The sequence below is a fragment of the Rutidosis leptorrhynchoides genome, chromosome 3 (genome assembly GCF_046630445.1).
Source record: "Rutidosis leptorrhynchoides isolate AG116_Rl617_1_P2 chromosome 3, CSIRO_AGI_Rlap_v1, whole genome shotgun sequence".
In the NCBI taxonomy this organism is placed as follows: Eukaryota; Viridiplantae; Streptophyta; class Magnoliopsida; order Asterales; family Asteraceae; genus Rutidosis; species Rutidosis leptorrhynchoides.
In genome coordinates, this window is record NC_092335.1 from 43,230,207 (window position 1) to 43,243,198 (window position 12,992).

Genomic DNA, 12,992 nt, shown 5'->3' on the forward strand with positions numbered 1-12,992 from the left:
AATAGTGGTGATAATGATAATGTTGTTCCTGGGATTAAATCTGTAACAAAGGAGGGAGTTGGGACTAGTGATGGGCAAGGCAATACAGATAATAAAACCCCAAGAGCATGGGTAAATCCAAACGTCACTTTTGCTGACTTCTTAAAACAAAACAAAGATGAAGAGGAATTAAAAATGGAATTCATTCCACCTGTTTTAATGTCTAATGGTCAAAAGAGAGTTGTTTTCTCCGCTGAGGAGGTTAAGAAGGGCGGTAGTGCATTTTCTCTTCAATTATATGGGTATTTTATTGGAACTTCTATGGATTATAGGGTTGTTAATGCTCATCTAAGGAGAATGTGGTGGAGGTATGACCTTAAAGAAATCGTCAAAACAGCTGCAGGATTTTATTTATGCAAATTTAAAAGTGAAAAGGGTATGAAGGAGGTGCTTGAGAGTGGTCCATGGTTAGTTAATAATGTTCCTTTTTTTGTGAATCAGTGGGAACCTGGGGTTTGGCTTGAAAAAATTGAACCTGAAAAAGTCCCAATTTGGATTTGTATTCACAATATTCCAATTGAACTATGGAGTGGCAGAAGTATAGGTAAACTTGTTAGTGGTATTGGTAGGCCTATGTTGATGGACAAAGTTACTTCAGAGAGATGTTTGAGTAAAAGTGGAAGACTAGGGTTTGTTAGAGTTTTGACTGAAGTCAATGCAAATGATGACCTTCCTAGCTTTGTCGAATTTTCCTATCCTGTGATTGGTTCTTTTCCAGCCAAAGTGGGTAAACTTGAGGTGACCTATCAATGGAAACCGCCTTCATGCACTCATTGCAAAGTGTTTGGCCACTCTTTTAATACTTGTAAAATTAGGCCTAAAACAGAAGATGAAGTATCGGCACAAGTGTTAAAAGACGCTTTGAAAATCAACAATGATGGTGAAACAGTTGATTTAAATAACCAGTGTGTTGAGGGCTTTAAAGTTGTTGGTAAGAAAGGAAGGGTTTTTCAGAAGTTGAATTTTGATAATAATAAAAGTCAAAGGCAGTCAACCGAAGCAAAAGGTATCAAGCAAAATGCAGTTAAGAATAATTATGGTATTAAAGACAATATTGATGTGGAGGAAACAGATTGGAATGTGGAGTCCCAGAAAAGTCAAAATCATAATGTTTTGAGGAAAGGAGATAAAGGGAAGGGCATTGATGGTGAAGGTAATAATAAGACATATTCTAAAGATAGAATTGAAACAAACAATCCTTTTTATGTATTAGTAGATGATGAGGGTAATACTGATGGTAATACTGATGAGTTTATAATTGAAGAATCTATAAATGATAAATTTGATGATAGGTGGAACTTACGGAATTCAGAAAAAAGAAACTAAAAAGTTATTTGGATAAACATAATCTTCCAGGAAAAGAAGTAATCGATCAATGGCAACCACACGAGTTCAAGTATTTTAGGACTCAATGGATTGCTGCTGGATTTGGTAACTTTGATAAAGATGGCATGGTTATTGGCGATTGATGTTAAGTTTGATAATAATGCTCCGAAATTAGGGTATTCATCTTGTTAGTTTCTTACTTTATGTCTAGTATAGGTCCTCGAGTTTCACTCAAATTAGTGTTACTCGTATTGTAATCCTCTTTGTATCATTTCCTTATCAATAAAATTAGCTTGCTTTTCAAAAAAAAAAAATATTTAGTTTGATATCTACAGAGTATTATTTATTATAAACAGTTTTATTACTGAGTACACAGACTTGACTTCTTGTTTGTTTTCAGAATTTAATGATAACGAGAGAAGCCTAACTGATAAAACTTCATGATATGGCGGAACTTGAACTCGTATACAGGTGGTGCGGGTGTAAAATTTTTTTAAATCTTTCATATTCAGCAGAGACGAACACTAAAAAAAATCCTTATTTTTTAGTAAATTTTTTTTTTAGTGTAAAAATTTTTGTTCCGTAAAATCCAGGATGGACGGATACCCACCTTGGGTTACTCTATGTTCCACCTCTGATGATATTGTTACAAATGATGCATAGGGTGCATGGATTTTGTTACATTGGTGTGTCCCCTGACTGATAATATTAATATAATATTGAATTGAATTTACATTTAGATGCAATGTTTGGCAATTTATGAGTCAAGTTCTAGTTTTAGTTTTTCTATCATTTATTTCTTGTTTCTTTATACCCTACATAACACATGCAGGGTCGGTCAAACTTTGGTCAAAATTTTTGCATGCCCCGGGCGAAATGATTATAAAATGCCCCAAACAGTTACACAAACATATATCTTTATGAGATTTAAATTATGAGTATTAATAAATTTTTTCGAAATGATGCCCCTATCCGCGTGATGCCCCGAGCCGTCGCCCGCTTAGCCCATAGCCTTAGCCGGCCCTGAACACATGTTTCTTTACATATCATGAACGTATAGATTGTTGGATATTACATATGTAATTTTAATCTATTAATAATTTTAGACCTCTCTTCAAATATATCAAAGCTAAGTCACTTCTACTAACTACAATTAATTTGCTGCATAAATCTTAGTGCTACTATATACATATTGTTTTGTGTGGCAGATTTTAGTGTCGGTTGTACTACTTGATAGGATGTCAGCCGCTACTGCTAAGTACTTCTCTGTATTAAAAATTGGTGGACTGCTCTCTTCAATTTCATAATTTAGGTGGTCATTATTATTATAAGTTAAGCACATTATGTGCATTTTATACATGATCAAACTCTTTGTCTTGCTATTTTGTGGCGTGTGTTCAAACATGTTGTGAATGTACTCAGGCCTTCATGAGATGGTGATGTTCCAATTTGAGGCTGATCAAAGAGTGAGATTTAGGGAAAACAAGCGTTCTGATGGCACAAGCGGTTGCAGGGCCACTTGAAAGGTAACGGGATCACACGCCACCACTGAACATGGTTATGTATAAAATTTTGAGTTTTATATTAAAGTCAACATCATTTTAAGCTTATGTTCTTATATTCTTGTAATACATATGTAGGTTGAGCTTGAATACTGGTGCATGAAGTCAATGAATATTCGAAAGCGAAAAACAAATGCAATAAAATTGCAGATACAAGTGAGTATCCCTATGGAAAATCATCGAAAAATTGCATAGTTTTTCCTTCCCAAATCTTATTCTTGTGATAAAATCATCGATTAATTGACCAATCATGTGCTATAAACTCCTCATTGTGGTGTAAGAACATACATTTTACAAGCGTGTGATATTACTGTTGCAGATATGTGTCCCTTGATTGATTTTTGAGTTGTATGCTTGCAAGAAGAAAAAAAAAATTATGAGATGGTAGAATAACTCAACTTAGGGAGGTAAAAAGCTAGTATTATTTAAGACTTACAGCCCATAAGTCGCGGGCATCAACGATTGTTGTTGAATTGAGTCCAATATCAGTCCAATTAGCAGTAATTTGGCTTGTTGAGTTTCCTCTATTCCATAGAATTACTGCAACTTTGTCATCTGCAAGAGGCCCAGCCCATACCTGCATGTATTTTGTCAACGCCATTTTTAATTTTGACATAGCTAGAATTGTTATTTTGAAAGTACACAAGAATAAGTAATACACTAGTAAGTTTAGTACTTCACCTCCAAATCACCATTCTTGCGAACTTTGATCCCTTGAACTCCAAGTGTATCTGCATCAGTGTTAGACAATGAGTATAGATCCGAACTTATAAAAGGGGAAATGGTGTGTACAACTTCTCATAGCACACTGACCTTGATTGATGTCGATAACTTCTTTATTACTAAGTATTTCGTATGTTTCATTGCTCATTGATCGTATGTCACAACCAATCAATAGAGGTGCCTGAAATGATGTCAATTTGGATAACTTTATAACATTGTTATGACTAATGAAGTAGATTATAAGTCATGTAAATCTATACCTTTGCTAACGCCCAAATACTAAAATGTGAACGGTATTCCTCTGTTGTCATACCTCCGTTCCCAACCTCCAACATGTCAGGGTCTAACAACAAATCACAACAAAACACAAGTTTAAGAATGGTGTTACGAATAAGACGGTTACAGACTGTAAAAGAATCTTAAGTACCATTCCATGCTCCAGGTTTCGCGTAAGCTGCCCATATATCATTTTCATCAGCCCCTGAAGTCATGCTAGTAGAAATTATATTATGTTCAATAACATTTCTTCTTTGTATAGAGCTTATGTACATACATCTTTAAGATATAGTTTTGTTGATACCATAATGTGATTCAAGTGTATACCATACCTATCCCAATTATCTTTAATATCGTCAGTAGTTCTCCAGCTATTGCCTACTTTATGTGCCCAAGTTGCAGGGTCATTTTGCCTATACGCGAAATGACGTAAGTGCCCTTTGATTATTTTGGTAATTCACTTTCAACCTGTTAGTTATTAAAGTAGCAGAGGCAAAGAACACTCACCATTGACATATTGAATAGAAAATAGGTCTTCCTGAGTTCTGCAAGGCTATTTCCATTTTTGGATACCTTTGTCACAAAAGAGCAATCCAAATTACATGACTAATATTAAAATTATTATATATATATTCTTAAATGATACTTAACAAATGCATATATTATGTTAATTTGTGAAAAAATAGTTTCAGGAAAAGAAATACACCTATTCTGTGGGATTAGACCGTGGCTGTTACAGTTGTCGTACTTTAGATAGTCGATTCCCTGTATGATAAAGAGTATATTTTAATTTTAAGTTACACCAAAAATGAAGAAATCGTGAATATCTAAAAAGTTGATACAAAAAGTATGTATGTAGTAATGTACCCATGAGGCGAATGTCTTTGCATCTTGTTCTTCATGGCCTAATGATCCGGGCATTTCCTTGCTACATGTTACAGTTCTGTCAAGAACAGGTTAAACAAACATGAGGAAACGATAATATTTACGTAGTTAAGGTTTTATTGTGTCGTAGATTAGATACCCTGCATCGACGTAGATTCCAAGTTTTAATCCTATGTTATGAACATAATCAGCTAATGCTTTGATACCAGATGGAAATGCCTTTGCTTTAGGAACCAGATTCCCCTACAAAAAAACAGAATGATTATGGTACAAGAAATAGTTAATTTAAATATGAACACTTGATTAGTTCTAGTTCACCTTTAATGGTTAATTTTCAATTTATACTTGTGTATAATAATAATCATAACAATAATAATATATAATATAATACAAGAATCAAGAAGGTAAAGTTCAGGAGTTTTGAATTTGGAAAAAAAAAAATACTAATGAAATAACAATCGAATTACCTCTGAATCTCTATCAAGTTCGGCCCAGCAATCATCTAAAACATAAATAAGACTAATTATTGTCAGTGAAATATTAATGATATTTACAATTTCTATGAACTGTTGAACTTTATTTAATACAAACAAATATTTAGAGAAATTTCAATCATCTCAGCTTAGTTATTTAATTCTTTTATGGGATAAGATCAAACCCAAATTGTCACCTTCAGTCTTGCATTTATTTAGTGATTTTGATAGTATAAACTGAAAAATCAACTTACTGGACACATGAATGTAGGAATTTATCTATTCATATATATGGTAAATCGATAGGCATTATCAAATTACTCTTACCCATATTAACATATTCATATCCTACAGCAGCAAGTCCGGTTGATACCATTGCGTCAGCTATTTAGAATCAGAACTGTAGTTAGTTATTTAGTAATATAACGACATATATATTATATATATGTAAATAAGAGAAGTTAAGAACTATATATTCACCTGTTTCCATGATCAACTTTTCATCTACATTACAACCAAAATGGTTATAGTTGTTCCACCTGAATAATCACACATCACACATAAAATTTACATCAATATCAAATAAAATTTCCTATATCGTCTATATAATAGAATTGACGCGCACAGCTACTGATAGTAAGCTAGCTAGTAAATGCGTAGTATGCAACCACATTTTATAGTTATGTGTTACGGACTTACCCCATTTGAGGAGTGCGCCCAAGTCCGTTTCCCAAAAGGATTCTTCTGTCATTTGTGATTGTAAAGGTTGTACGTGCTGCATCGGTAGTGGTAATTCCGATGCTAAGAAGCAAAGAAGTGAAGCACAACACAAACTTTAGATTCATCTTGATTTCCCCTTGCTCTTTCCTCTTTAGAACATACTATTATATACTTGTATACATATGTTGTTGTGACACTGTTACTTTTGTGTATATATGTCTAATACAACTATCAGAAGTCAAACCATGCAAATTTAAGTTGCCAATTTTTATTATATATATTTCATTGTAAGATAAATATAAAATCTAGTGTTGTGAGGAAGTCAAACAACAACAAAAGAACTAATATCCAATAACGCGTGCGAGGGGTATGAGGGGGTAAGATGCAAACAATTATTAAAGAAGTCAAACAACAACAACTGTATTCAATCTTGTTAATGCGAGATATGAGAGGTAAGATGCAACATTCCTCTGTTCGTGTCGTGGTAAAACTTCATATGAGGGTAAAGATTCTCGTTCAGTCAAACAACACATCCAAATATTTAAACTCATCAACTTTGATTTGATCTCCAATATATATGTAAATGATGTAAGAAATCAGAAATTACCAGCGAACTACACGGATACTTCTTTTGAATTTCACGTGCAGTCTTATCCTCTGGAAAAATTACAATATTACACTACCGATGTGTCATATTTTAACTTATATTTATGTAATTCAGTAGTCAGGATCATTCATTGGGTTCAATTGGATGTTGACTTTGAATTTAGTACAGTAATTTGGTCAACGATTGAATTCAGTATTCAGGATCATAAATATTGGTTCATCTGTACATATGATTGTTGAAATCGCTGATGCAAAATGAAGTTCTAAATGATCATGATATAAGTTATAATGAACATCGTATTCCTATTTTATTATTTATTAAACCTTGAAAGAGAGTCTCATATCTCTTTCAGAACATATTGTAATTGCTTCACATGAAAATGAATTGTTTTACACTTTTGCCTTTGCAAATTTTATTCTTGTAACAGGATGTTACACTACAATTCATAATATATACTCTGCATTGGATGGATCATTTTCTTTAAACTCCTCATTTTGGAGTTAGAACGAACATTTTACATGCATGAGATTGTATAGTTGCCGAGATCCGCCCCTTGATCGATTTGTGTGTTCTATGCTGCAAACATATACAAGTGTGACATGTTATTGCAAGATGAAATCACTAAATATCATTTTAGGATGACAAAAAAGTAATGTATTTTGTAAACCCTACCGCCCATAAGTCACGCGCTTTAACAACTGTGGTCGAATTAAGGCCTAAATCAGACCAATAAGCAGTAATTTGGCTTGTTGAGCCTCCTCTGTTCCATAGAATTACAGCAACTTTGTTATGTGCAAGAGGCCCGGCCCAAACCTACATTTATTTTTATCATATCTATAATATTAAATTTTAAATTTTAATATTCATATCTAAAGCAAATGGATATCTCATGTAGTAATATAGTAATACAATGCAAATTTGACTTTATCAATATTGCTATTAATATGATTAAATAAAGAATCTTACCTCCAAATCACCATTCTTTTTAACCTTTTTCCCCTGAACTCCAAGTTTATCTGATACAGTGTTCAAGTTATCGACTATATATCGATACATTTAAAAGTAGAAACGAAGTATAACATTTCTCACACTTACCTTGATTCACGGCAATAACTTCTTTGTTACTAAGAATTGCATATGTTTCTTTGCTCATTGATCGTACGTCACAACCAACCAACAGAGGTGCCTAAGATATTTTCAATCTCTCTTCAGCTTCTTATAAAGATCTTATGTGCCTCATATATACTATTATATGAAGTGATGATAAGAATTTCAAACTATCTCTATAGTTATATACCTTTGCTAACGCCCAAATACTAAAATGCGAACGATATTCCTCTGTTGTCATTCCTCCGTTTCCAACTTCCAACATGTCAGGATCTACGACCAAATCGCAAAAAGAAAAGATTAACTTAATAAGCTGTAAACTAACTTAGGATTAGCAAGACATTTACAGTCCGGAATAAAAAGTACCATTCCATCCACCAGGTTTCGCGTAAGCTGCCCATTTATCATTTAGATCGGCCCGTGAGGTCATGCTAGTAGGAAGTGAAAAATAGAATTAAGTTATGTTAATCGTCTTTTCGTCTTTAAACAAAGAGTTTCAAGATTATGGTAAATTTACCTATCCCAATTATCAGAAATATCCCCTGTAGTTCTCCAGCTATTACCAACATTATGTGCCCAAGTTGCAGGATCCTGTTCACCCCTGAAATTCAAATAACATTATTTAAATTCCCTTTGGTCATTTTAAGAAAATATGAATACACTAGAGTTTAATATAATAATACACTCACCATTCACATAAAGAATAAAAGATGGACCTGCCTGAATTCTGCAATGCTTTTGTCATTTTTGGATACCTTTGTCACAAAAGGGATATCCAATGTAAGTTTATAAAATGAAAAAAAAAATCCAAATAATTTGTTAATCATTATAGTATTTTCAAACAACAAGATGATAACAAAAAAAGTTGAACAGAAAAGAAATGTACCTGTCCTTTGGGCTTATACCTTGATTGTTACAGTTATCGTATTTTAAATAATCAATACCCTGTAACAATAAAGAAAAATGTTAACTTTACGTTACGTCCAAAAGATATAGCAAAAATATAAGAACTTTAGGCAAGTTAAGTAAGAATTGTACCCATGAAGCGAAAGTCTTTGCGTCCTGCTCTTCACGGCCTAATGATCCAGGCATTTGTTTGCTACATGTTTGAGTTCTGTATAGAACAAGAATGAGAGAAATCAGACTTGAGAAAAATAGATTAATATTTTGTAATTAAGCTTTTAATCATGCAGTTAATTCCTACCCTGCATCAGAGTAAATTCCAAGCCTTAATCCTTTGTTATGAACATAATCTGCTAATGCTTTGATTCCAGATGGAAATGTGGCAGCTTTAGGAATGAAATTTCCCTACAAAAACTAGAATGATTATATATGGTACAAGAAATGAATATAAATTCAAGCATGAACAACTAGCTAGTTCTAGCTCATTATTCATATTCATTATTAATTATTAACATTTAATATTTGATATATTATCATTATAAGTAAGCCTTATGAAGATTAAATTTTGCTATTTAATGAAATAAATGGAAAATTACCTTTGAATCTCTATTAAGTTCAGCCCAGCAATCATCTAAAACACAAAGAAAAACTGCATTATTAAAAGTTACCTTCTAATAACAAAAAATAATTACTCATTTGATATTGAATTTTTAATATGAGCATATGTTCATAGGCCAGATTAAATAATTACCCATTTAATTTTCTAATAACAAAAAATAATTACTCATTTGATATTGAATTTTTAATATGAGCATATGTTCATACACCTGGAAAAAGGGTCGAGATGGGTCGGTCTGGGCCAAGGATCAAATGGGTTTGGGTCAAAACAGGTAATGGGTCAAACAGGTTGGGTCTGAGACCCGGGTCGGTTTGTATTTTTTAATGCATCTCTTCGAATGTGTGCTCTAGCAATTGAATTTGATCCTTACGACCAAACCCAATAAAGATCATCACAATCTTAATATCTTTGCATACTTTTGTTGTTAACCAACTGGTTGAATATGCATACTTGTTTCCTTTTGTAAACAAAAAAGATTCAAAATTTGGTCCAAACTAGCATAACCAAGTTTAAGTATTCTGGAAATATAAATTAAATATTAAATATTACAGTATAATGAAATGTTAAAAATGATACGTAATTGAGAATGTAGATGATTTGACTTATTTTCAAGATTTATTGAGAGAATCTTCTCTGTTGTCCGATTTAAGTATTCTGGAAAATATGTATTGATTAATTTGTAAAAATAAAAATTTTTGTGGTTGATTTGTAAAAATATAAAGTTGTAAAGTTAATTTTAATAAAATTAAAAAATGAAAATTTATGTGGCTGTTTTGTAAAATTGAAAAGTATTGTGATAACTTTTTAAAAAATTGAAACTTTTGTGGTTAACATAGCATACTTTGGATGGAAGCATGACACCATTTTAATGAAATCATGAAATCAAACAAAGTAAATGTGGATATTTTTATTTTTATATATATAGTCATAGACATAAATTATTACTTAAAATTAAAATTAAAAATTAAAGACTTCACAAGTATAAATTATGTTTCACTTAATTTTAAATAAAGTTAGAGGAAATACATACATATATATTATATATTTATTACGAGGCAATCTCACATATCTCCTTCATAAACTTTAAGAAGAATTGAAAAGTTACATTTTGAGTAAATATGTAATTTATAGGTTTAGGAGAGATAAATATAATAAAGTTTTCATATTTACATATACATATACATATTAATTTAATATTAATAATAAAAATATGCTTAATATTTTTATTTCATTGAAGATGTATGTATAACAGCATTATCCTTTCAAATTATTATTGTTTAAACTTAGATCTGATAAGATATCATACGGCCCACCTCATGAACACGGGAATTTTGTCGGTTCATAACAACATTATTACTCCGTAGTTTAAAGTTTAACAAGTAAAATATGGAGTATTAAATTAATAAATACTACGTAGTAAATAGTAAATACTATGGATTACCTAAATTAACATATTTGTAACCTGCAGCAGCAAGTCCAGTTGACACCATTGCATCCGCTGTAGATAAATTAAAATTAAAAAAGATTTAAAATAAATACAATAAAAATCAGAACTAATTAACATAACTCTTTGATTAAAATGACGAGTTGAATTTTTTTTTTTTTTTTGAAAAGAAATAAAAAACAATTTAATTACCTGTTTCCCTGATTAATTTTTCTTCAATATTACAACCAAAGTGGTTCCAACTATTCCACCTGATCAATTACAAAACTAAAAATCATTAATTTATTGTTTTACAATACATCAAAACGAGATTCTTAATTACAAAGTGACCATGTTCATGGTTACGTAAATCAAGCCAATAGTACAACCAACAAAGCTAGTAAATGCAAACATCATATGTACTGTAGTAATTAACGTACCCCATTTGAGGAGTACGGCCAAGTCCATTCTCCAAAAGGCTCCTCCGGTCATCTGTGCCCATAAACATTGTACGTGTTGCATTGGTAGTTGTATATCGGGTGCTTAAAAGGAAGGTGGAGAAGCAAAGTAGTACAAACTTTAGATATATCTTGTACATTTTGAATACGAACTAGTTATCTAAGCAAATGGCAAGTATATATCCCTTATATATACACACCCGCATAAAAATAAATAAATTAATAATTATATATATTTATTTTTATGTATTTATCTACTTATCTTTTATGTTTGTTTCAACTAAACGTGTTTTATACGATAAAAAGTATTGATGTGTATGTTGATCGAGACATCACCTTAAGAACGGATCATAGTATAAAGAAAGTTAAAAATTAATTGCAAAATTAGCCGGTAGTTAAAGTCTATTTTTTAAGTGTTTGTGTCTTAATTATACTCTTTTGCCATTTAGGAGTTTAGGATGAGGTACACATCCATTCATTATCAAAATTTATTCCTAATGTATTTGAAAACAGTACAAATAATAAACGACTAAGGGTGCATTTAATAAATTTGAATGATTAAGCACTGAATGATTCATAATCTAAATGATTCAGAGGTTCTGAATAAATTTAGTTTTTGAATTACAATAAGTTGTTTGATAATCATTTTGAATAATCAATATGAATGAATTAAATCAACTTTTTTCATTTAACATTAACAAAAAACTTCAATATACTTATTCGATAAGTGTTCTGGATACGATTTAAGAAGAATATTACATAAAATTTAGTCTCTTAATGATTAAGAGAGTGTTTCATCTCTGAATGGTTCAGCACTAAATGCTGAACCATTCAACATCATATGTCAGAAACAAAAATGCTGAATGGTTCAGCATTCAGTGCTGAACTATTCCATTAAGAGGTAAACAAACGGACCCTAAGTTTTTTTATTATTCAATATACTTGTATATATATTTTATTTTCTAAAAAAGAAAAACATTATAAGGGTCCCAGCTGTTTCGATAATTTTCTTGAATTTTTCTTAGACTGATGATGGAGGAAGATGAGGCAAAATGGGACCAGATCAGAGAAACTTTTTTTTTCTTTCCAAATTTTGAGAAAATAAAATTATGATATTATTAGTATTTTAAAATCTATTTTTAAAAGATTGAGATAATTACATGCTAGATGACATCTTATTTATTTGACTAATACTTTGGATTAATGAGTATCTCTAATCTTCAATTCTAGGGTAAATATATGTATTGGTCCGTACTTGTACGTCGTAGTGTTTAACTATGTGTTATTCTGAAAATAGAAACTTTGTACGTCATCATAAAGAGGTTTCCCAAAACTAGCAACGTGAGTTCGTATGTTAATTCAATAACCGAATATATAAAATTTAACTCCATGTAAAGTTCAATACTTGGTCTCTGTCACCTACATTTACATGTCAAATTTCAAATTACATGTATGCATATTAATTTTTAAGTTTAATATTAACAGCTATATGTATATGTTTGCATGAATTTATTTTTTTTTCAAAAAAACAAAAATTAATATAATTAAAGAACTTTGATCAACTGATTAAAGAATCAACAAATTAAATACAAAGGGATAAATCATTTGGAGAGAAAACGAAATAGCTAATACACAACACTATTTTTAGGCTTTTTGCATGCGTTTATGATCATACTCCGTATTTGTGAACGGAATATTATTGTACAAGTCTTATGTTAGGTCCATTTATCAAATACAGAACCCAACCCCATGTAATGTATTACTAGTGGGCCTTTTTTTTTTTTAATTACTATATTATTTAATAGACAAAAATGGTGAATAGTAATTAGGAGCATTTTCTTCATTTTACCTTTTAAAAAAAAAATTCTAAT

General features: G+C 31.1%; 2 protein-coding genes across 2 annotated transcripts; both read right to left on the reverse strand.

Annotated features, from left to right (window-relative positions):
- Positions 1-3,193: 3,193 nt before the first annotated feature.
- On the reverse strand, positions 3,194-6,129 carry LOC139896020 (alpha-galactosidase-like). The gene is made up of 15 exons (XM_071878598.1): positions 5,984-6,129; positions 5,765-5,823; positions 5,612-5,668; positions 5,279-5,313; positions 4,951-5,054; positions 4,794-4,869; positions 4,633-4,691; positions 4,434-4,499; positions 4,259-4,339; positions 4,078-4,142; positions 3,911-3,993; positions 3,741-3,831; positions 3,609-3,658; positions 3,364-3,504; positions 3,194-3,280 (listed from the first exon to the last, which is right to left on the reverse strand). The coding sequence occupies exons 1-15, from the start codon at positions 6,127-6,129 to the stop codon at positions 3,194-3,196; spliced, it is 1,200 nt and encodes a 399-aa protein (XP_071734699.1).
- A 712-nt stretch (positions 6,130-6,841) lies between these two features.
- On the reverse strand, positions 6,842-11,265 carry LOC139896021 (alpha-galactosidase-like). The gene is made up of 15 exons (XM_071878599.1): positions 11,104-11,265; positions 10,877-10,935; positions 10,682-10,738; positions 9,218-9,252; positions 8,923-9,026; positions 8,757-8,832; positions 8,605-8,663; positions 8,408-8,473; positions 8,236-8,319; positions 8,085-8,149; positions 7,909-7,991; positions 7,707-7,797; positions 7,578-7,627; positions 7,284-7,424; positions 6,842-7,187 (listed from the first exon to the last, which is right to left on the reverse strand). The coding sequence occupies exons 1-15, from the start codon at positions 11,259-11,261 to the stop codon at positions 7,101-7,103; spliced, it is 1,215 nt and encodes a 404-aa protein (XP_071734700.1). The 5' UTR covers positions 11,262-11,265; the 3' UTR covers positions 6,842-7,100.
- Positions 11,266-12,992: the final 1,727 nt, after the last annotated feature.

Bases quoted from the DNA above. Each gene is read 5' to 3' on its own strand.
- LOC139896020 (XM_071878598.1), bottom strand. From the start codon at position 6,129: ATGAATCTAAAGTTTGTGTTGTGCTTCACTTCTTTGCTTCTTAGCATC. The intron at 4,500-4,632 runs GTGTATTTCTTT...TTTGTGACAAAG, and splicing joins GGTCTAATCCCACAGAATAG to GTATCCAAAAATGGAAATAG. The intron at 3,659-3,740 runs GTCAGTGTGCTA...ACACTGATGCAG, and splicing joins AGTTATCGACATCAATCAAG to ATACACTTGGAGTTCAAGGG.
- LOC139896021 (XM_071878599.1), bottom strand. From the start codon at position 11,261: ATGTACAAGATATATCTAAAGTTTGTACTACTTTGCTTCTCCACCTTC. The intron at 8,150-8,235 runs GTAAATTTACCA...ACTTCCTACTAG, and splicing joins ATTTCTGATAATTGGGATAG to CATGACCTCACGGGCCGATC. The intron at 7,798-7,908 runs GTATATAACTAT...AAAATATCTTAG, and splicing joins GTATTTGGGCGTTAGCAAAG to GCACCTCTGTTGGTTGGTTG.